General features: G+C 35.4%; 1 protein-coding gene across 4 annotated transcripts in view; it reads left to right on the forward strand.

The window, feature by feature from the left end:
• Nucleotides 1-24,024, forward strand: part of AP3B1 (adaptor related protein complex 3 subunit beta 1) — a 215,024-nt gene that overhangs the window by 136,699 nt on the left and 54,301 nt on the right. For 2 of the 4 annotated variants that reach the window (XR_013961150.1, XM_080679402.1), the window contains exons 21-23: nucleotides 6,230-6,302; nucleotides 14,036-14,056; nucleotides 14,337-14,443. Coding sequence is in view for 2 of the 4 variants with exons in the window: in XM_080679402.1 (XP_080535528.1) it covers nucleotides 6,230-6,302; nucleotides 14,036-14,056; nucleotides 14,337-14,443 (201 nt within the window). In the remaining 2 variants the exon portion in view is untranslated. The remainder of the gene's footprint in view (nucleotides 1-6,229; nucleotides 6,303-14,035; nucleotides 14,057-14,336; nucleotides 14,444-24,024) is intronic. The other 2 variants (XR_013961151.1, XM_080679403.1) reach the window with 1 other exon arrangement.

A 24,024-nucleotide genomic window follows, 5' to 3' on the forward strand; every position in this document is an offset into this window, starting at 1 on the left:
GATGCTCTAACCACTGGGAAACACTAGCCAGAGCAGTATTAACATTTTTTCACTTGAACATTAATTCCATGAGAGAGCAACAATATTAGCATTATAGAACACCAATGCTAAAAAGAACCAACATTTTTTAATAACTCTTATGTCTTCTGTATGTTTTTTTCCTCTTTTTATACCATTCAAGTTATAAGTCAACATTCAGGGCTGACCCCTTACTTGCAGCCTGTGATCTCGTCCACTTCCTGCAGAATACTGAGCTGCCGATATGCTGTGAGTGTCTCCTACCACTCTCTGCTCTCTAGCACATAATCTATTTACCCTTATTTTTCTTTGAATACTGGTAGCTCTGAGTAAGTGACCCTATCCACTGAACCAAGAATAAGTCCTACTTCCTTTTGGCCTTGTTTTGTTGAGAATCATCAGTTTCCTTTGCACCTTTAGTCTTTTTCTTCCATAATGCTTCTTCCGCTAACCAAAGCATTCAAGTTTTTCCCAGCATTTAGAGAGAGAGGGAGGAGGGAGTTGAAGAGAGTCAGAGACAGTGAGAGTGTATGACAATGAGAGTTGAGAAAAATAATCTAGATATTCTTCATTTACTGCCTCTTCATTATTTCTTAGTCCCTTTCAAATTGGTTTTCACTTTTATCACTTCTTACAGATATTACTCTGAAAAGTCAACCGTGATCTTCCCCCAACCCAGTGGTCTTCTCTCAGTAATTATCCTTCTCGGAACTTTTATGACTCTTCCTTTACTAATTGAAACTCTGCATCCTTTTTCTTCTGACTTCTTTGACCTTTCAGTCTTTCGATTGCTTCACTTTTACCACCTTTTGACACCCAAGTGTGAACATTGCCCCAAAGTTAGTGCTTAGTATATATTATTTTTCAAAAATATTATGATACATCATCTGTGTATATGATAGCATTGTATACTTGAGACCTGTAAAGTATTAAAATTAATCTTTTTAACCAGTGTCACTCCAATAAATTTAATTTAAAAATACATTAATAAATAAAAGTTAATGTGAATTATTTTGTTTTGTCTTTTTATTTCGCTACAAGTTTTCCTATTGTGAGACCTATTCACTCCTATAGTTTTAACTAAAACTTATATGACATCTTCCATAATAACATTTCTAAGTCCCTACAACAGCTATAACATTTTTTCCCCAAATTCAAGCCAATTTCTTAGATCTGTCAGGAGCCACTGGTTTCCAAAACCTATCGATACAGCCAGAAGGACACATGATTTGCCATTTGGTACCAGACTTTTTTCTCCCAGATCTGTAGCCCCAGAGTTGTCTTTGATTCCCCCCTCATCCTGCATGTTCATACAGTTGCCAAGTCTTAGAGGTTCTGTGTGTTATTTCTCATACCTGTTTCTTCTTTTTCTACCACCACCATTCTGGGTCAGTTCTTTATTACCTCACTCATAGACCATTGCCATTGGTCATTCGCAGAGCTTCCCCAATCCCAGTCCTTCTGTGCAGCTGCCAGATTAATGCTCACATTACCTATAATGATGCTCCATTATCATTCAAGTTCAGTAAATCCTCAGACTAACATGTCCAAACCTTCCTTTCTAGACTTAAACCCCTTTGTGTTCCCTGTGTTCTGATCCCAATATACTATTTTTTGTTCTCTTAACATGCTGTATACTTTTCCATTTCTATGTCTTTGTTCTTCCTCTTACACTTCTCTTATTACAGGAAATACAAGCTGAGGAGAAAGTGGCCCCTTATCAAAGGGTGGTCCCTCCACTTGTAGTTGAGAAAGACTTCATGAAATAAAAACCATTATTGATGAGAGGGTATTACTCATGTGAATGGTGTAGGGACAGTCAAATGGTAAGAATCTCTGTTGAATTACGTTGCTGAAGTGTTTGTCATTTGACACTATGCCCCAGCAGATTCATAGGACGCAAAACTATAGTCATACATTCTGGTGTTATGTTTGTAAGGTTGTATTTTTTATATTTTACTTTATTTTTTCAGAGAGAGGAAGGGAGATGGAGAGATAGAAACATCAATGATCAGCTGTCTCCCACACACCCCCTACTGGGGATCAAGCTCACAACCCAGGCCTGTGCTCTGACCTGGAATTGAACTGTGACCTCCTAGTTCATGGGTCGACACTAAACCACTAAGCCACGCTGGCCAGGCTCTTTGTATTATTGATTGAGAGATGTCCTTAATTGAGATCAGATATTGTCAGTAATGACCAAAGGAAGTTATCTTGTTTTTCAGTTACAATTATTTTGATGGGCAAAGCACATTTTTATTTTTAAGGGTTTGTTTCCGAAATATCTATAATAGAGAAATATTTTAATTTGAATCTAGTCTTTTTAATGAAATAATTCTTTTGCCCCAAATAATTGGGTTTAAAAAGATTTTGGCATTAGTCTGAGATAGATTATGGATAAGAATGGAAAGAACTATTTTCTACCCTATTTGAGATGTAGGAAACAAGTTTTACTTGTGTTTTCACAAGTATTTATGTATGTTGCACTTATATAACTTAAGTGAATATCGTAGAATATTGATTTTTACTCTTGAAATTCAAAGCTTTGCCTCTTTCAATTTATGCCTTTCCCAGTTTAGTTGATGACGTTTTAAGTTCTCCAGAATAAAAATATTATTTGACTTCAATTGAAATCTTTAAATAATAGTAAAGGCCATTTAACAAGCTTTCTTATTGAAGTAGATATAATTTAATAGGGTAGATTTGTTTAACGGTTTAGACTAATTTTTATCCTATAAAGAAGTCTTAATTTACTGGTGATGTACTTTTTTGTCTTAAAGAAGAGTGTAAGTGTGAGCCTCAGATTTTTAAAATCAAAATTGTTAGATGATTTGAAGGCAAGAGAGTCTTTAAATAGTACTTGATTGCTAATTTTAATTGAAAATATTTCATGCAAATAACTTGCTGTGTGAGGCTAAAAATTAGCCTTGAATTTTTGTTGATGACACAGCATGGTATGGGTTTAACAAATTTTACATACTTAACCTGTTCTGTGGTTTAAATTTCAAACCTCTTTGCAATAGTTTCCTCTTAGGAAGCATATTTGGTGCTTGTCGTGTAAGATCTTTTTTTCCCTACTTGCTTTTAAAAAAAAAATCAGCATGCATAATGCATAAAAAATCTTTACAGATATATTTACAGATATAATACAAACATAACTTTGTATTATTTGGAGCTTAATAAGAATTTCCAGGATCTTTTATTTATTATTTGAAATGACATATATTAAATAGAAATTAGTTTCTTAACCCTATAACTTTGTATTTCATTTTAAAAATGTTGATGTGTTGAGGTGTATAATCGAATACCATAGAAACAAAATGGGGGTTTGAGGGTGATGAATTGATAGCTAGGTTTTTTTGTAGTGAGATTTTAAGATCAGTTTACTGTTGTCCTTATAAAAGACCAATACAATCACTCAGCTGTTAAAAACCTAATTCTCTATTTAAAAAAATATATACAAAAACAAATTATCTGTGTTTCTGCCTGATATCTTCTCAAGTACTAACACAATGGAAACAGTGGGTGATCTGTCAATGTGTTTGGTTTGTCAATGATGGTTTTGTATAAATATTGGGAGGGTAAGGAATAAAATTCACACAGTAAAATATGATTTCATCTGCCTTTTCTCTGCAGCTCCATGGCTCATGCTGCGGTGTGAAATTCTCATTTTACACACTTTGCAGGCGGAGCACATGAATTATGCATTGAGCAAGAAAAATCTCCTGCCTCAAGTCCTATATGCATTTACCCAGGTTCTGTCTCTATTACCAAGATGAATTGCAAATGGAGAAATGTTTGATGGAATAGGGCTCTTAACTTCTTTGTTTAGAATTCAGATTTTTATTTTTATAGTAGATCCTTTAAGTATGAAAATGTTTTGAACTTACTATGGATTTTTTAAAATGAAAAATGAAATATAACATAAGAGAGGAATGCCAAGCACATCATGAAGCTTTTTATAGCCTTGATTCAAAATGCAAGGCTTTTTCAATTTAGTAGAAATGACCATTATCTATTGCTAATGTTGTATTTCAGTCATTGGTTATTTGCTGTTCTTAGAAAGTCAATGAAATTCTGTCCTTTTGAGAGCCATTTTTTCTTTATGTTTTAGGTTTTAAACCAATTTCACATGCAGCTCTGTCCTGTGTTGTATGTGACCTGATGTGTATTTAATAGATATTGTTACAAACTCTTAGCTGTGAAGTAGAAAATAAGGTATAGACTTGCCTACAGCTTTAACTTTATCTCAATTTGAAAGGTTTCTAATTTTTCAGGTAGGGAGGTTACAGTTCCATAAAGACAGTCATGCACCATTGTAGCTTATAGGAAGCTACACCCATTGTGCTCAGCATAGCATGTTGATAAGTCACATGGTAATAAGCTCTTTTTGTTATACGTTCTTTCTTCACAAGGATGATATTATAGTTGAGATGGCATTTGCTTTCTGAGCCTGTTTTTGTTACTTACAGCTTTTACATTTCAGCTTCAAAACTAACATTTCTTCTTTTTTTCCCCCTAGCCCTAGAAATTGTTATTCATTTGAGGTGTGGAGAGAGGGGTAAATGCTGTTTATAATAACTAATGAAAATTAAAACCCATCTAGTTGATTTGGAGTTTTCAATGGCAGAAAGAATTAATTTGAGAAAAAAAATTAATGCTGATGTTTTTACTTAGTGTTTTAATGTGTATTATTGTGTGAGCCTTGAAAATATTTTTTTCTGAGTATTGGCAGTAGGAGAAAAACAAATAGAACTTAAAATCTTTTAAAAATGTTACCTAACATGAAATTTGGTGTATTGCTCTTGTTCACGCAGGCATGGTGTGGTAATAGCTTGCTAATTTTTTGTGGTTAGAAAAAAATACTTCAAACATATTTATAATAATTTACATATACAATAAGCTATAAACTCCTTTGATAAATTGTAAGTTATCTGAAGCAGGGACTATGTCTGTTTTGGGTGTGTTACTTCCATTGCTTAGCACAGAATCTGATACATATTAAAAATTATATATATATCTATTAACGATTGAATGAGTGACCAAACAAAAACATTTTAGCAAAAACTTAAGTTTGGCCTTTAATTAGAGAAGATTTAATGCAAAAAGAAGGTAAACATTATAAAGATAAGTGATGACCTTGATTCAAATACATCTATTTAACACCCTAATCTTTGTTTGTCTTTAATTGTTGATGGTGCTACTCCATACTGCACTTGATTTTTTTTTAAAGATAACACATTTTTTTCTGACTCTCTAAGCAAACTATGTATACCTGAGGCTTAGAGACACTTTTCTAGTCCATGGTTATCCAAGTTTCAAAAATATAGTAGACTGAATAAGCAAATTTGAGGTAGAGGAAGCCCTAATTATGTGTAGGTATGTTTTGAAATACTCTCCCCAAAGGAAAACAGTAAAGAAACTAAGTGAATTTTTTTCATCCTAAAGAGCAGGAACCTGAAAATGTCCGGCCAGGCCCATTTTTAGATTTTAATGAATACCTTTGGCAGAAGAAGTCTGACACAACCAACCCAGTGTTGAAATATTAAGTACCTGGTACAATGTATGTCACAAACTACATCTCAGCAAGGCTAATCTATCGCATGCCATTGACCATCTCATAAATTGTTTGAGTGTTTTTTTCTTAAATCAACTTATTTAAAAATTATTTTCAAGAATATTTGTACTCTTTCTAACAAAGAGCCACATTACTTTTTTTTTTTTTTTTTTTTTGTAGAGAGAGGAAGGAAGAGAGAGAGAAACATTGATTTGTTGTTATACTTATTTATGGATTTGTTGGTTTCTCCTTGTATGTGTTTTTACCGGAGATCAAAACCTCAACCTTGGCATATTAGAGCAACACTCTAATCAACTGAGCTACCTGGCCAGGGCCACATTACATTTTTTATGTTAGCAAAATGTTGTCAGATTATAAAATAATTATTTCCCTTTAAGTTTTCTTTTGAAGGTTCTTTATAATCTTTAAACACCAAATATTTTAAAATAATTAACAGTTTGCATGGTGGATAAATACTATATGCTAACTGAAATAAAAATTTTGATTCAAAACAACCGTTTTGTGTACCCACATAGAAGTTTATTTTTCTTATAAGATTATGCAGAGGAAAATGTTTGTTTTAAAACATAAAGGACTACCTCTTAGGTTTTTTAAATAGAACATGCAATAAATTATATATTTCTTATTTTATAGGAGAAAGAAACAAAAATAAAGCAAGATAGAAATCTTGTTACCAAAGATGTTTCACTTCTTGATCTAGATGATTGTAAGTATTAAAATTAAAATTTTTTCTTCTGTATTTAGCAACATGTTTTATTTTTGGAGTACCTTTCATTTACATGTCTCCAAGTATATTAACATCTATTATAAAAAATTTATAGATGAATATAGCAAGAAAATTTTAGAAATTGGTTTTATTAGTGTCTTTAATCTATTCAGTATCTTCATATCTTTTAATCTAATCTATGTATTACTTGAATAAATATAATTGTTCAGACAAAAGTGCACAAATTCATTTTAAGATCTTTTGCTTTAGTAATATATACTTGTTTTAGTAAATAATCCTATCTAATAAAGAGGGAATATGCTAATTGACCCTCACCCGTCACAAAGATGGCAGTGCTCACAGCCAATAAGGAGGGAATATGCTAATTGACTGCCCTGCCCTCAAAGATGGTGGCACCCAGTCCCCTCAGCCCCGCCTGGGGGCGGGCCCGGCCACTCGGCATGCCTGCCTCTGGAGTCCCCCAGTCCCCTCAGCCCCCAAGCCGCCGAGGGCCGGCCCAAGGTGCAGGCGAGCCTTGGATGGCGGCTGCCCAGCCGCCCTGGGCCGCCTGAGGCTCAGGTAACCAGGGCTGGCTGAGGCTTGCGCTGCCAGCAGTGGCAGCAGCAGAGGTGTGATGGGGCGTCGCTTTCCCCTGATCACCAGGTTGCCTCTCACTCCTGAGGGCTCCTGGATTATGAGAGGGGCAGGCTGGCTAAGGGACCCCCCCCTCCAGTGCATGAATTTTCAGGCACCGGGCCTCTAGTTATCTATATTTTACAACTTCCTACATTGTTAAATGTTGACTATGGGGATTGAGATATCTAACTTAAGGAGGTAGGGAATAAGGAAAGTAATTACAAATATAAAGTACACCACCATCTTCCACTTGCCACACTTTTGATGGAAACAGAATTAGGTACAAAAAGCTTTTGGAGGCCAGAATGGCTATATCTATCAGTATTTTAACTGCAAAAAAATCTTTGTCTCAGCACACCCACTTCTAAGAACTTAGAATCATACAAATATACTAACCCAGGTGTGCAAAGATGTATACCCATCTTCTTCGTTGTGAGAAAAAGAGTGGAATTGACTTCGTTGGTAGGTACGTTTTGCACTACAAGAGTAACAAGTAAGACTTAATGAATATTAAACTACTATCATTTTTCAATATAGTTTTCCCATGCTAGAGGTGAGTTATGTTTGTAGGTTGTTTCATTCTTATAAACAGAACATAAAGCTGTTGTATTTATATTATTTACCTGGACTGTTTCATGACAAATTCCTTAATATAGGGAAATCAAAATATATGATACAGAGACATACTTAATATAGAGAAATAAAAATAAAATTGGAGCCAAATTTGGATAATTTTTCACCTATTGGTGAAGATTTTAAAGTTTACATCATTTTTTACCTATTGGCAAAGATTTTAAAGCAACATCCATTATTGCAAAGGTTTAGAGAAACCGGCATTCTACATATGTTTTTGATAGGCATATATATAGGTGTAGCTTTTTGGAGTCATTTTAACAATATCTCTTAAAATTTAAATTGTATACACCTACCAATTTTGACCTAGCAATTCTTTTCTAGGAATTTATCTTACAGATGTAGTCAGGGATCCAGATACCTGAACAGGTAACAACTTATGTAAGAGATCTAATAGAGTTGCAAAGTGTAGTAACAAAATGAGGAGGAAAACAAAAAGCTACAAAGGCTTGTGGCAGAAGTATGATCTGTATTTACAGATACAGACAAGTAGAATGTTATGGGAGAAAAGCAGTGTTGATAATGGCTCTTAAAATATTGACTTCATTATATGCTACTTATTAGCCTGAATATATTAGTTCTCCATTGTCCATGGCAAGCAGTTTGTTGATCAAAAATTAAGAAGTTATTTTCCATTTGCATGAGTTCTTAGCTGTAACAATTTGATTAGTTTGGAAAGGGAGCAGAGCCCTAGCCGGTTTGGCTCAGTGGATAGAGCATTGGCCTGCAGACTGAAGGGTCACGGGTTGGATTCCGGTCCAGGGCACATGCCCAGGTTTTGGGCTCGATCCCCAGTGGGAATTGTGCAGGAGGCAGCCAATCAATGATTCTCTCTCATCATTGATGTTTCTGTCTCTCCTTCTCCTTCCTCTCTGAAATAAAAATAAATAAATAAAAGAATTTGAAAGGGGAGCAGACACATTTCTTGTTTCATATAAGAGGCACATCATAACCCACAGAGGTTGTTTGGTACACACTGCATATCAGGAAAATTACAAGTACTGAATATATCTATGTCTTCAGAAAACATTTATTAAATAAATACTTGCTATGAGAGTTTCTAAATGGATACAACATTGTTCCTACCCAAGGAACTCTCAGAATGTCATAGGGGAAACACATAAAGTGACCATTAGATTGACACATTATAAATGAAATGAGATAGAGATATGCCCAGAATGCTGTTGGGTATTGGGGTACCTAACCCATCTAACAGTTTCCAGATGTAACATAACGCTTGAGCTGAGAGTAAGAATTAGTAAGCAGTTGGAGGTAGAAAGTAAGGGAAGTAACTGCAAGGAAGAGTGAGAGCTCTCTGCTGCCTGAAGTAATCATTGTTTCTCTCTAAGGAAGTGTACTTAGCAACCCTAGCAATGGACTGGGTACTAAAAACAGTTCTGTGGTTTGAATAAGTAACTTGATATTTCCTTACTGTATCTGTTGGAAATCAGAGCCCTTTAATCAATTGAGTTAATTTGTGTCTCATTTTATTCATTTGTAAAGTGAAAAATAAATGGCTGATAATTTCTACAGTTCCTTTAGGTTATGAAATTACATGACTATTTCATGAGGTCAGTTGATAATACATTAGAAAATATTTATGCTGAGGTAATGTATGGCCTTATGATAGATTAGGCTTAGAAGTAGCAATATGCTTTCTCTTTTCCAGTGATATTTTATGGTTATGGAAATTAAAATATTTCTTAGTACCCCATACCATGTCATCTCAATAGGATGATCGTAAAGCAGCAATCATATTCTGGTGCTCTTTTATAGGAAACATAAACCTATGTAATTACACTATTACTACAACTAACTGTGAAGTCTTTTAAAAATGTATATCACCCGACAGTAATCATGCTTCAGATATGCCTTACAATATGTGATATCATATTGTTGAGTAAATTACAGTACAGGCAGTAGCGTGGAGTGGCTAAGAGGACAATGGGGCCCAGGGGTGGGCAAACTTTTTGACTCGAGGGCCACAATGGGTTCTTAAACTGGACCGGAGGGCCGGAACAAAAGCATGGATGGAGTGTTTGTGTGAACTAATATAAGTTCAAAGTAAAGGAACGGAGGGGAGAGCAAGAGAACCCTCCGCTCTTTCTGCTCCAAGGGCCGGATAGAACAGCCGAACGGGCCGGATCCGGCCCGCGGGCCGTCGTTCAAATCCCAGTTCTATTACTTACTAGGTATGTAACTTTGGGCATGTCATTTAATCTCTTGTGCTTTAGTTGCTTTATCTATAAAATTGGGATAATAGCAATACTTTTTTAGAAGCATTAGTAGGATTAAATGAGTTGATAAATGTAAAAGCACTTAAAGTTGTGCTTGGCATGTGATAAGCATATGTAAGGATGAGCTATGATGGACGGAGATGATGCCAACAAAGATGCCAACCAGTTAAATGACTTCACATTAAATTATTATGTGTGAAAGTTTTACTTCTTAAAGTTTAAAGCAAAACTTTGATCAGAAAAATAATTATATAATTATTTTATTAAATATACTTTAATAAAGAAAAAACTTTTTGTAGAGGTTTTTTCCCCCTCTGAACTTATGGAACTGGCAAAAGCCCTGTATGCTACCAAAAATATTAATTTCTTATTTAAAAAAAGAAAGAAAAATAAAAAATGTGTTTTAATCCTACAGTCAGTTCAAGTTCTTTTCAAATCCCTCTTCCCCCAGATTGAATCATACTGACATAGTTTTATTATTTGCTTCTTTCTCTTTTTATCATACACATTCCTTTCCGTGCCATAAATATTCTTTAAAAACCTTATTTTTAATGACTGCATGGTTATTCTTTATATTCTTGTAATAAATTCTCTTTAACAGGTTTACTATTGTTATACATTTATCGTGTTTCCATTTTTTGCTATCATAATCAGTGAAGCAGTACACATCACCATAAGTATATTATTGCATTATCTCCATGACTGTTTCCTTAAGATAAATTCCCAGGAGTAGAATTGCTGGGACAAACGCTTTAAAGAATTTTGTTGGTAAAATTGCCTTCCACAAAGCTTATACCACCTTACACAGTATTAGTATGAGATGCCAGATTCTTTATACCCTTACCTGTACTGAAATTTGTGTCATTTAAAAATTGCCTTTGCCAATATGATAGGTGGAAATGGTATCTCATTTTAATTTCTATGCCATGTTAGTAAAAAAACTGCATAGAGTCATTTTGTTTTTTACACATTAATTAAATACTTCAGCATCGGCAGCTGGCCTCAGAATCCAATTTAGGATAAAGTTTCAGTGTCAGCTTTCATCTTGCCGGACCTGTAAACAGATGTGTAATCATTTCCTTAATACCAGAGCTTCTACCTTCTAAAATGATATTAAAAACCTATCTTTTTTTTTTAGGAGTCAAACTAGTCTGTGGTATGAATTTTCCTCTCTAGTCTTTTACCTTTTTCCTAAATCTTTAGCTGAGCCATAGTTGAAATGAGAGGCTTTTTTAAACTCACTTTTTATTATTAAACATGGGCATGTAATATTTTGGATGGATGGATTGATGGACGGACAAACATGCATTTAGAATCCACCAGAAAAGTTACCTGCTGCTTGGAAAGGCAACATATTTTGATCCAAGTTAGAAGAACCCATTTTTAGTTCTACTGTGGTTCTACATTCACTTGTTTTATGATATTGGCAAGCCTCGATCTCCTTATGCCTCAGTTTACAATTTCTTTAGTATAAATGTCTTTTCTGTCTTTTCACTGCCATTATCTTACTTCAGTGCTTTTCACATCTTGCCAACACTATTGTAAATTCTTCCTCACTGCCAACCTAAATGCTCCTTCTTCAGTCTGTCCCTTTATACTATCACTTGATATCCTCTTTTTGGTAGATTTTTAACTGTTCCCTTTAGTGTACAAGATAAATCCAACCCTCTTAGCTTTCCAATTTTCTACCTCTCAGCCTTTGTTTATATTTTCTTACCCAGTAATTAACCAATTTCTTTCTTTCCTTTTATTCAGATCCTACCTTACTGAAAAACTAGACTTTATTCTCTCCTATCCATGAAGCCTTCTCTTACCACCATATCCCCATTGATCCTTTTTTTTTTTTTTTCCAACTCCCCATGGCACTTGCTTAACTATATAGTGGTTTTCAACATATATCTAAGGAAGCCTGGGGATTTGTAGTGGTGCCTCAGGCACAGCAAAGGAGTGCAAACGAGAAAGCAAGGGCTCCATTTCTCCTTCACCCAATTCCACTCTGCTCTTTCTATTGTATATGTTGAGATTTTATTTAAGACTAGAGGCCCGGTGCATGAATTCTTGCATGGGTGCGGTCCCTCAGCCTGGCCAGCGATTGGGGCCAATCGGGCTGACCAGCTGGGGAGAGGGACTGTGGGATGTTGGCTGTGGGAGTGCACTGACCACCAGGGGGCAGCTCCTGTATTGAGCGTCTGCCCCCTGGTGGTCAGTGAGCATCATAGCTACTGACTGGTGATCCAGTAGTCTGGTCATCCGGTCATGACAGTTGCTTAGGCTTTTATATATATATAGAATAGATTTCCTTTGAAATTTTTATTCTTTTGGCAATATCATTTATGGACTGTATTGTTACTTTTTTTTTTTTTTACATCAAGCATGTTTATCTTTTTTTTATTAATTAGGTGTTCAGTTATTTGAAGACAGGGACCGTATCTTGAACCATAATTTGAATGTTGTCTCTCCCTTGCTCTCATTCAAGAAATATTTGCTAACTTTATGAATAAATACTTGTTCTGTCTAATTTATGGGATATTGTGAGACTAAAATGAAAAAATGTTGCTTTGAAAAATGATGTCAAATTAAGTAAATGTTACTTTATAGTATTATTTTGGAGTGAGAATTTGAAGGAAGCTAAAACTTCTTTCAAGTTTCCATTTATTTCACTCAGCAAACAGTTGAGCAGTTACTTAGTACTTATTTCTACTAGTGCTTATACAGACTAGTAGAAATAAAAACATATAAAGACAAATTTGTATTACGAGAGAAATATGGTTGTAGAAGGTATATCCATGCATTTCTGTGTAACAAGGAAGGCACATATAAGCTGTGTTTAGGTGAGTCAGGTGTACTTTCCCAAGTGGTATCTTAATGGGTAGTAGTTGCAAAGTGAGCAAGACAGAGAAGAACCTTCTAGGAATAAAAAATAAAAGGCTCAAGGACATGAAATAAGATCTTGGGAAATATTATTCGGTAGCAGCTGATAAATTTGGAGGTAAGCTAGACCTGAGCTTTCCAATATAGTGGCCACTGACCATACATAGCTACTAAAATTTAAATTGATTAAAAATGCAGTTCTTTAGTCATTATAGCAACATTTCAAGAGTGCCTTAGGTGTGTTTGCCTCTGGCCATCACATTGGACAGCTCAGCTACAAAACATTTCCATCATCACAGAAAGTCCTATTGGATAATGCTGAGCTAGATCATAGAGCACCTTGTGCACTTAATTAAAGATTTGGACATTTGCAGGCAATTGTGAGCTTTTTAAGAGTTATAAGGAGGGAAGTAACATGATCAGATTTGCATTTAAAAAAATTTTCAAACTTTCAGGTATCTGATCTCTAGTACATAGGAGTCCTAGAATAAACATTTATTTTTATCTAGCACATAGCTTTTTTTTAAAGAAACCTTTCCAATTGTTATTTATAAAATTAATCAAAACAGCAACAATAGATTTACAGAGCCATATATCAATAACAAACCAGGAAGGGAAGAAATATTCCAGAGACACCTAGAAAAGTTTCAAAGGAATACACACCAGGCTAAAAACCTAAAGCTAAGCTGTGGTTGCACCACAGGTTATACTTATTCCTGCATTTTCTCAGCAAGTTCTTCCTTATATTTGCTTTTCTCTTTTCCAACTTGTCGAGGTTTGGCTTTGTGTTCAAGAATTTTTTTCTGATCTTTGTCCAGTTTTAGCCAGTGATAACCACTTTGCTGGGGTGAATGCCCACGTGGACAATTGTGCCGTTAGCCTACTCATGCAGCACCCACTCGATGTAGATGGCATATTTCTTCCTGTACACCTGCACTACCTTGCCGATTTGCTGACCTTTGTAGTGTCCTTGAACCACCTGGACCTTGTGGTCTTTGCGAATGGGCATGGAGCGGACGCTGTACTTCTGCCGCAGCTCCTTGGAGAGCAGGGAATCTGGATCTTGCGGCTTTGAAGTGGCGTTGGCGGTTTTTGCGGCGGACTTCATGGTGACCGTCTGGCGCTGAAAGTGCTCCCTAGCCAGCACATAGCTTTTGCTGACAAGTATGATTACAAGTGAATTAGGTAGTCTGTGCCCTGTAATTATTACAGTGGAGAATAAAATAGAGAAAGTATTTAAACACCCTTTTAAGACTTCTAACTCAACTGGAGAACTCTCTTGAAAGCTATTGTTATTGTTTATATTAGTCTGAAAAAAATGTTTCTTAATTTTTAATTCTTTTTTTTTTCTTTTAGTGAAGTTGCTGGATGATAAACGTTAGTGATAATGTTATGTGATAAAATTTTTCAAAAATTATTACTCAAGATATTTATATCCTTATTTTGTTATAGGATTTGCCATTATGTTTTGAGAGCTAAGACTAATAATTGCCATGACTTGTTAATAACTTGACTACATCAAGATGTCAAATAGCATTGCCATAAATTTATTAATCAATGTAATTTAATTAGACTTACTAACAAAATAAAAATGTTGCTTTTAATAATATGAATTAAATTTTCATGCACATTTGCTAATTTGGGCCTTTTCTTCCAGTTAACCCGGTATCTGTTCCAATTGCACGTCCCACACCAGCTCTTTCTCCAAGCTTGATAGCTGATCTTGAAGGTTTAAATTTGTCAACTTCTTCATCAATCATCAACGTAAGTAATTTTCAAAATACATTAACTTGGTTTTTAAATGATGCCATTGCATCGTTTTTATTAAAATGCAAAGAATTGAAGTAGATTCTTAGTCTTGAACAATTCCTCCTCTAACACATGCATTTTTTATTTGACCTTTTTTCAGTCTGTAAATATTTTTTAATTTGCTCTACTCAAACCATTGTCATCTCAGTTTACTTCTGCAAGTTATCCACATTTAATTATGTGTACATTTTTCTCTGGCACTGTTCTCCATCTGTAATATATAAGGGTTCTTTGCCACTTTGAGTTAGTTTATATACATAAATTTCTACCATAAAGAATTATTGTCTACATTAACAGACTTTTATTCTCATAATCATTCTGTTTCTACCATGCTGTGTTTTTTTTTACCTTAGGCTATTAAAATTATGGAACTGTTTCCATTTGAAAATTCAATATTGTGTTTCTCTCTGTTGTATCAGTATGCATTTACTTACATGCTTTGGTGTCTAAATTCTTTAGTGTTATTTATGGGGTGTGATTAGAAGAGAGGCCAGAGGCTTGCCTATCTCAAAATAATGCCTCCTTCATCAGCCTGTCATAGAATCTGAAACTGTAATCACTTTTTATTTTTATTTTTATTTTTTTAGTTGATTTTAGGGAGAGAGAGAAACATCGATTTGTTGTCCCATTCATTCATGCATTCATTGATTGATTTTTGTATATGCCTTGACCAGAGATTGAACCCACAACCATAGCATATTGCGATGATGCTCTAACCAACTGAGTTACCAACTGAGTCAATCTAGGGAGAGAAAGAACAAGAACTTTTTCTGTGTTAGCATATTAGATCACTGACCTTTCACCCTAAATCAAGCATGCTGACTAGGATATATAATCTACTTGACCTTCTGTTAATTTGTGTCAGAAATCTGACAAACTAGGAGATAGAACAGTGAGTTCTGATGCGAGCACAGGTAGCTTGAATAGATCTGGTGCATCACTGGTTCCAGGGCTGGCAGGGGTGCGTAATTGGTGACCTGAGCTGCCCTGGAGCATAGAGCTGCTCTGCTGGAGTGGGAGAGAGGAGTGCCCAATTCGTGCAGATTATTGCTATAAATTCCCCCTTCGACGCAAGTGTGATTGCAAGGTCGACGCAAGTGTGATTGCAAGGTCATGAAATACTCAGAAGAGCTACATGCATTTCTGTTTAGCTTTGGTCAGCTCACTTAGAAAGTATAGGTGAAAACTATTAAGCTTATAATGTTGTTTTTAAGCTATAGAGTGCAGTTATCTTCTAACCACTCAGAAATGAGCAAGAACTGTATTTGGGATTTTAGTTTGCCTTTTTTTTTTTTTTTCTAAAAGGAAAATGTAGATTAAAAGAGATGGGGGGAAAGCAGTGAAAATAAGCAGATAAGTCTTTCACTTATTTAAGTAATAAATATTTATTGAGTATTTGTGGTAGGCTGTAAAGAGAAAGTGGTAATAAAAAAAACGTAGCGTGAAGCAGTTAGTCCTTGAGGGGAAAGGAGGCCCCTAAAAACTTGGGAGGTAGTAAAGTAGTGGATAAACCTCTTGGGCTGATATCAGATAACCAGGGTGCAAATCCCTTCTTGGCCATTTACTAGTTATGTTATTTGGGGCAAATTGGTAGGTAACTTTTCTGTACCTCAGTTTCCTGTGAAGATAATATCTAACTCACAGGATTGTTGTGAGATTAATGAGATAATAAATGTAAAGCTGTTAGAACAGTGACTGGCACATTGTCATTGCTCAGTCAATATTAACTAATATTTTCACAAGTGATGTGATAATGGACCCTGAGTAGACTCTCACACTTTATTAGCTATAAGAAGAATGCAGTTGTGATTAGAAAAGTTATAGTAAATTTTAATTCATCACAAAGTAATTAAAGATTCATCCTTTTAAATGAAGGAAAATATGCATTGGAATGGTCTCTTCAAAGGAAAAGAAAAGCACTCTATCCAAAGAGTGTGCACAAACGGACTCCCGGTGGTGCGGCTAGTGAAGCAGGATCCTAACACTCATCCCCACAAGCTACCAGAATGATCAAACGGCAGTAATAAGAATGGCAACCAGAAGTCCACCAGCACCAGAAATAAGGAAAGGAGTAGATCTTTAAACAAAGAAAAAGTAGAACTTTGAAAAGGTTTATTTATGTAGAAATAAATTGAATAGTCTGATGCAGAATGGCTCCTAATCTTGCCTCCAGCCCTCAAAACAGTACTTTAAAAAGAATATGAAGCAACAAATTGTGTGTACAAATTTAGAAAGACATGGACTAAAGTCATCAGAGGAGAACTCAAAGAAAAACCCTTAAAAATGATAGCCCTCATATAATGGTGTGTGTCCTCAACAAATATGGGAGCCTTTTGAATCCTGAAATGAACTTCATAGATGAGAGTACATCCATAATTTCAAAATCAACATGTTGCCCTAATTGAATAGAAAGAAGAAATAAAAGTAATGTATAATAAAGTAATAGTTAACCTCTTGATCATCACTGCACTGGAAATGTAATGAAGTAGTTAAATGATGCTGGCACTCATATGTACTAGTAGAACTACCATGAACATGGCAGCTATAAATGCAGACTGGTGTGTTGTATTAGCAACTCAAATGCTATGGGTTATAATGTTGACATTAATAACATGCATTTCCAAAACATGGAACCATTTTTTTTCTGATAGTTGCATTCCTGGAAAATTGAGTATATTAAAACCTTGCAAAAATACTCCTTTGTACTTACATGTAAGGTGTTCTGAGATTGGTAATTTTAAACAAGTTATCACCTCATGAATGTCCAACATGACATTTTTTAAAAAATATATTTTATTGATTTTTTACAGAGAGGAAAGGAGAAGGTTAGAGAGTTAGAAACATCGATGAGAGAGAAACATCGATGAGAGAGAAACATCGATCAGCTGCCTCCGGCACACCTCCTACTGGGGATGTGCCCGCAACCCAGGCACACGCCCCTGACCGGAATCGAACCTGGGACCTTTCAGTCCGCAGGCCGACTCTCTATCCACTGAGCCAAACCGGTTAGGGCCCAACATGACATTTGAAAGTTGTGAGAAACGTGGTATATAATCTTTATTGTGTCCTGTTCATTGCAGGGCATCTATCATCCCTGGCCTTCACCCCTTAAAGCTACTTGCATCCTTTACTGTCCCTTCCGCCAGTCATATGCCAACTGCAGACACTCAAAACAGTATATGATGTAGCAGTTAAAAGCACAGACTCTTGAGCCCAACTGATTGCATTCAAATAACAGCTCTGGCACATTACAAAATGAGCAACCTTGGGCAAATGGATTTAGTTCTTGGTGCCTCAGATTATTTCATCTGTAATATTAAACACTAAGTATTTTCTTTATTTTTTGTTATTACATTATTACAAATTTGTAAAGGAAGTGTGCAGGAAGGTTCATTAAGAAAAGTGATCATTATAGAATATAGAGGTAATATATTGAGGAATTAATTCCAAGAACATCCCATGAAAGAAAAACCAGAGTTGCAAAAAGAGGAGCTCTATTAGATACCATATGCTGCTTGGAGTTAGCCAAATTCCATGTGAAGGGCACAGCCCTCCAGACTGGTTAAGTCAGTCCAAGACTACTAAGGCCACCTGGAAGTTTTTAGGGGTTTCCTAAAACTACCCTCAAATTTAATAATTCACAAGAACAACTCAGAGAACTCAGGAAAGCAAGATACTTGGGATTACAGTTTTATGATAACAATAGGATACAAATTAGAACCAGCCAAAGGAAGAGATACATAGAGGCAATTCAGGATGAGTTCTAAATTCAAAGCTTCTGCATTACCCTACTGGCATTGAAGTATTGCCAACCAGGGAAGCTTACTAAGCTTCCAGAGTCTTTATTGCGTAGACAAGATTGAATTACTGCAACATGGTTGAACTCAATCTCCAGCCCTCCCCTCCCGGTCAGGCTGGTTATCAGTGATCAAAGCCCCAGTCCTTTAATCATATGATTGGTGTTTCTGATGTAGCCATTCCCATTCTGAGTTAATAGCTTAGCATAAGCTATCTAGAGACCCACCATGAATCACTTCATGGGCATAAACTACCAGCGAGGTATGGTCCCCAGGGGTCCACCATGAATTACAAAGACACTGCTATCATTGGGAAAATTCCAAGAGTTTAGAGGTTACCTCTCAAGCGCTAAAGCAAAGTCCAGACCTCTCTTTAAGTGAAACCAAATTCCTTACTACAGGTATGCCAATTAAGTGTTTTATTCATTCAACAAGTATTTGTTCAGGCCAGAATATGAGGCAGGTGCCAGACATATAGTAGTGAACAAGATTGGCTAGGTTCCTGCCCTCAGGAGTTTATAGTTAAGTGGGAACATAAAAAAAGAAATGCCTCCAAGACATGTAATTACAATAAGTATAATAAGTACTTTCATTTGTGACATACTTTTTCCCATTTGGGAATTTCTGTGGCTGTAAGTTGTCCTTATTTGTTGTTGTTTCTCTGATTGTGTACAAAAATACTATTACTTTATATTGGCTAATCTCCACAGTCCCACCTATTTCCCTCTATACTATTATAGCTTAACTTTTGACATTTAGGAGAGTGTAAAATTAGAAATCTGAACTACTTTTCCTCACTTATAAGAAGCAGAAGGATAATTTTCACAGTCCATGCTATCCACTGTCTGCTTTCCTTGAATTGGCACTGCGGAGCATCACTTCATCACCAATGAAGGAGTAAAGGCTCGAGATGGCAGGGTGCAGTCAGCAGCAGCAACAGCATTAAACTAAGGTCTCTGCAGGTTGTTAAGGGTAACCAACCTGGAATTTCCCATGACCAGCAAAAAGATAGCATTTAGTTTATCAGTATGACCAAGAAGCCTGTAATTTAATTAAGGCTTCCTACCCCCTCAAGGATTTACAGGCTGAAGGGTAAGAAGAGGAAAACCCATAAGTAATAAACTTGAATTTGAGCAGGCAGAGTGAGGCAAAGAAAAGGCATTTTTTATACACCAAATTTTATCATCTTTAGTTCTGTCAGGAATATAGAAAAAAAGGCTAGTGCCTGGTGGCTCGGTTGGAGCATCATCCCTTACACAAAAGGTGCAGGAAGGTTCCTTTAAAAAAGTGATCATTATAGAATATAGAGGTAATATATTGAGGAGTTAATTCCAGAACATCCCATGAAAGAAGAACCAGAGTTGCAAAAAGAGAAGCCCAGCTAGAGAAGCCCATTCAGGGCACATACCTAGGTTGTGGGACCGATCCCTGGTCAGGGTATGTACGGGAGGGTGTTTCCCTCTCACATCAATGTTTCTCTCTCCCTCTCTCTCTAAAATCAGTCAGCTTCAATCACACATATCCTCGGGTGGGGATTAAAAATAAACTTAAAATAAACTTTTAAAAATGGCTAGCAACTAGGCTTAGAGCTTTTGTTATTGACAGAGATTGCAATTAATTGAAATTACAACTGTCCATGATTAGGGATGAGGTCCTGACCCCGTTTGAGTTATCCGAAATTAATTGGAACATAAAGAGTATCTATCAGACATGCTTTCAGTATTTGGAATTATTAGAATAATTGTGTATCATAATGATGACAGTTGTAATTGAAGTTGATTTCTGATTCTCTGAAGTGGATTTTTGTCTTAAGTCAATCTCTCTCTCTCATTTGTACTGGGCTAGGGCATTTTAGTGTGGTTTTCCAGGCTGCTTGTCTTGTGCTGCCAGAGTGCCAGCTTTCTTCTAGTTTGTCTTCAAGACAGATTGCTTTGAAGGGAGTCTTTTAATATAAGCATTTACTAGGTCGTGTGCCAGATGTTTCTTGAATATGTGATCTCATTTCCAAAACAAAAGATAATACATCTGTGATAAAGTTTGTTTTCTAATAAGGTAAAACAACTACCCTTTTTAAAATTTTTGTATTTTTACACTGTACTTTGCAAATATAAGATATAATCAAGCCTTAGGCTAAGAGACAAGTCTAGTTAAAATCCTGAGTTTAGAGGAGAAAGAAATTATAAGTCAAAATTAAAAATAATTTTGTCATTTTAAATTTGGGAAAAATCCTTTATTCTGATGAGAATGTCAGCAGTCATGGAACTGTGATAAAAATAATGAAAAATCACTGGCCTGGGTCTGCTTAAATTGAAAACATTTTTTAATTAAAATTTGACAGTATTTTGTTTTTCCATTGCCTAGCCATGTCCCATCTTATTTCTTTATTTAATTCTTTTCTGGGTATGAGTAGCTTTAATTTTTAAATTAAACTTTAAGGTGTGCCATACTATTGCTTCGACTCTATTTCCACACTACTTCTGAGTCTCAGAGTTAGTAAAGCACTATATTTGCTTCATTCCCTAGATTATAAAAAGGAGCTACTTTTTAAAAAGAGACTGTAATTCATTTTCAGTTGCAGGGGTTTTATTGCAAAATATTTTTTATTTGGCTTGAGCAAATATATGCCAATCTAACAATCTTAAGTCCTGACTGGTGGATAATACTCATAATGCTTTGTTGACATTATAATAAAATTCTCCACCAGGAAGAATCCACTTTCAAAACAAAGAAAATATGTATATAAATTTGTAAGAAATTGAAGGGTTAAAGAAGAGATGATAAAGAAAGCTTTGGGCATTCTTTTCTTTCTACTTTGCGGTGGTAGTTCCTTTTGCTTGCTGTGGGTTCACTGTTTTCAGAGCTTAGTTCACGGAATATCTGCCGACTTCTTTTCTAAGAGTATGGTTTTTAACTTTTATTTATTATAATTAAATGTACTATAATAGGAAATAATAAGAGGTTTTAAAAATATCACTTGTTTAGAAAAGATTTAATCTTTTATGGCAATTTTGTTTTACATATGCAAAGTTGATTGAACTTTGTGTTACTGTCAACTGTTATATTTCAAATTGTGTATGGTACATTGATATAGTTGCAGTGAAAAATAATGTTTTTTAAGCTTTAAGATATCGTAGATTATTATGCATTGGCCAATCATGTGTTATTATTTAATCACACATCAAGTTAACTTTTGTTACCTTTGTTCTTCTTTTTATAAAGCTTGCCAAAAATTTTTCTGAACATATGGCAGGGCATAGTATGGAAATTAAATATTATTTTAATAGTATTAAATCTTTGCCATCAGAAACCTGACCTAAACATGGAAAATATTATTGTGATACTTACACTTACTCTTCAAAGGAAAAGAAAATGAACTTAACTGTAGGGCAGGCACATGCCCAACTAACACTGATAAACTAATTTATTACTAGAGAGAGGAGAGCATGGAGTAAAAATAGATAAGTGCAGTATATGACCCTAATAGCAAAGAAAAGTAAAAGCCACTTATCTTAGAATATATCAGACACACTATTATTCAAATCATTCAGGAATATAATTACAGATGGCTTTTATAGCCCTAGCAATAAGGGTTATTTCTTTAAATTTGCAGTTGTTCCACATTACTGAATATATAAATATCTCCCCCATATGTTAAATTAATACTGAAGATCTCCTTTACACTTATGCTAAAAAAAACAAAATTTTAGTAAGTTCTGCTTTAAAATGCATAATTTAGATTAAGAGAGATATAACCAAATGTAATATGTGCATCTTGTTTGAATCCTGATTCAAGCAAACCAGCTTTGAAAAGACATGTATTATAGTCAGGGAAATGTGGACACTGACTGTATTTTACATGAACTTAAAGGGAATTTGTTTCTTTCAGGCGTGATAATAGAAAGTTTTCTTTAAAAGTCTTTACTAGAAACACAAACCAAAGTATTTACTGATAAAAGTAGATTATAGCTACAATTTGCTTTTAAATAATTCAGAAGTGGAGTAAAAGGTTGGATTCAACAAAATCGGACAAATGATACTTTTTGAAACTTAGTGATGAGTGCCATTTGTTCATTGTATTAGTCTTTCTGTTTTTGTATACATTTGAAAGTTTTCATAATAAGATACTTGAAGTACATAATTTCAGAAACTTGTTTATTTCATATGCTCAGTGAGGCTTTGACATCCATGGTTTATAGAATATGTGACCTGACAAAGTTATCTTATAAATTTAAGCTGGTACACCAAAATTTGAGTTCAGTTCAGATTGTCATCTGTGAAATTAGAAGACTGAAGATTGTTTCTAAGAACCTTTCCAATTCTAAATTTCTAGACATTTATGGGATATTAAGTGGAGATACTTTAGCAAACATCATGAGCATATGAGAAGTATTCATTAGAAGTATGAAAGAAGTAATAAGATTTGGACTCTGAGTCTCTGTAAGATAGGACAGGGCCTTTTTATTGGCCTTTCTGTTCCCAGTGCTTGATACATAATGGGTGCTCATCAAAAGTATGCTAAATGAATGAAATTAATCTTTTCCTATTTTCCAGCTTTATCATTAGAGACCATCCCCACTGGTGTCAGTTTAAAGGGCTGTATTGCTAATATGTTAGTTTATTACATCACTGAGAGAATTCCTATCAAGCACATATCTAAAAAGTTGTAGTGCTCCTTACATGTTCCTTTTATTACTTATTTAAGATAGTAAAATGGAGAATAAGTTATTTCTTTAAGTTGTTTGATTAAATGTATCTTCATAACCATTCTTTGTATTTCTTAAATGTTCTCTTAATTCGGCTGAAAATACAGCATGGTAAACTGAGAAACTAAAGATATTTTTATTTTATTTTTCTGTCAATAGAGCAGATCTCCTAAAAATTTAAAGCACATCTTTCTAAGGTAACATTTACCTCCTCACATCTTTAGCAGCTATCGGACATGACATGGGACATATTCATTAACCCTAAAAATTTTCATCAGAATCATGCACTGAAAGGGGGCAGCCCCGGCCAGACAAGAGGCTCATTTCAATTTTAACGGATGTAATTAAAGGTTAATTCACTGAGTCAGGATTAACGAGGAAAGTATAAATGATAGGCAAGCAGCTGCCTTTATAATACAAGATTAGAACAATACAATTACAATAAGAATTAGAAAAAATCAACTTCTAAAAAGGATCCATTAATGAACAAATTAAATTGTGATCTCTAAACATGAATATATAAGATAATACTTCTTAAAGAATCTTTAAATTGATGTATAATTTAGCATATTTTCTCAAGTGTAGAAATGATGGTTAACATTAAAAACTTTTTCATTATTAGGAAGTTGCCAAAAATATACATATATACACACACTAGAGGCCCGGTGCATGAAATTCGTGCATGGGGGTGTGTGTCCCTCAGCCCAGCCTGCACCCTCTCCAATCTGGGACCCCTCGAGGGATGTCCCTCTCACAATCCAGGACTGATGGCTCCCAACTGCTCGCCTGCCTGCCTTCCTGATTGCCCCTAACCGCTTCTGCCTGCCAGCCTGATCACCACCTAACCACTCCCCTGCCAGCCTGATTGATGCCTAACTGCTCCCCTGCCAGCCTGTTTGCCCATAACTGCCCTCCCCTGCAGGCCTGGTCACCCCTAACTGCCCTCCCCTGCAGGCTTGATTGCCCCCAACTGCCCTCCCTTGCAGGCCTGGTCCCTCCCAACTGCCCTCCCTTGCAGACCTGGTCCCTCCCAACT

This window comes from Plecotus auritus (assembly GCF_963455305.1).
Source record: "Plecotus auritus genome assembly, chromosome: 7".
Lineage (NCBI taxonomy): Eukaryota > Metazoa > Chordata > Mammalia > Chiroptera > Vespertilionidae > Plecotus > Plecotus auritus.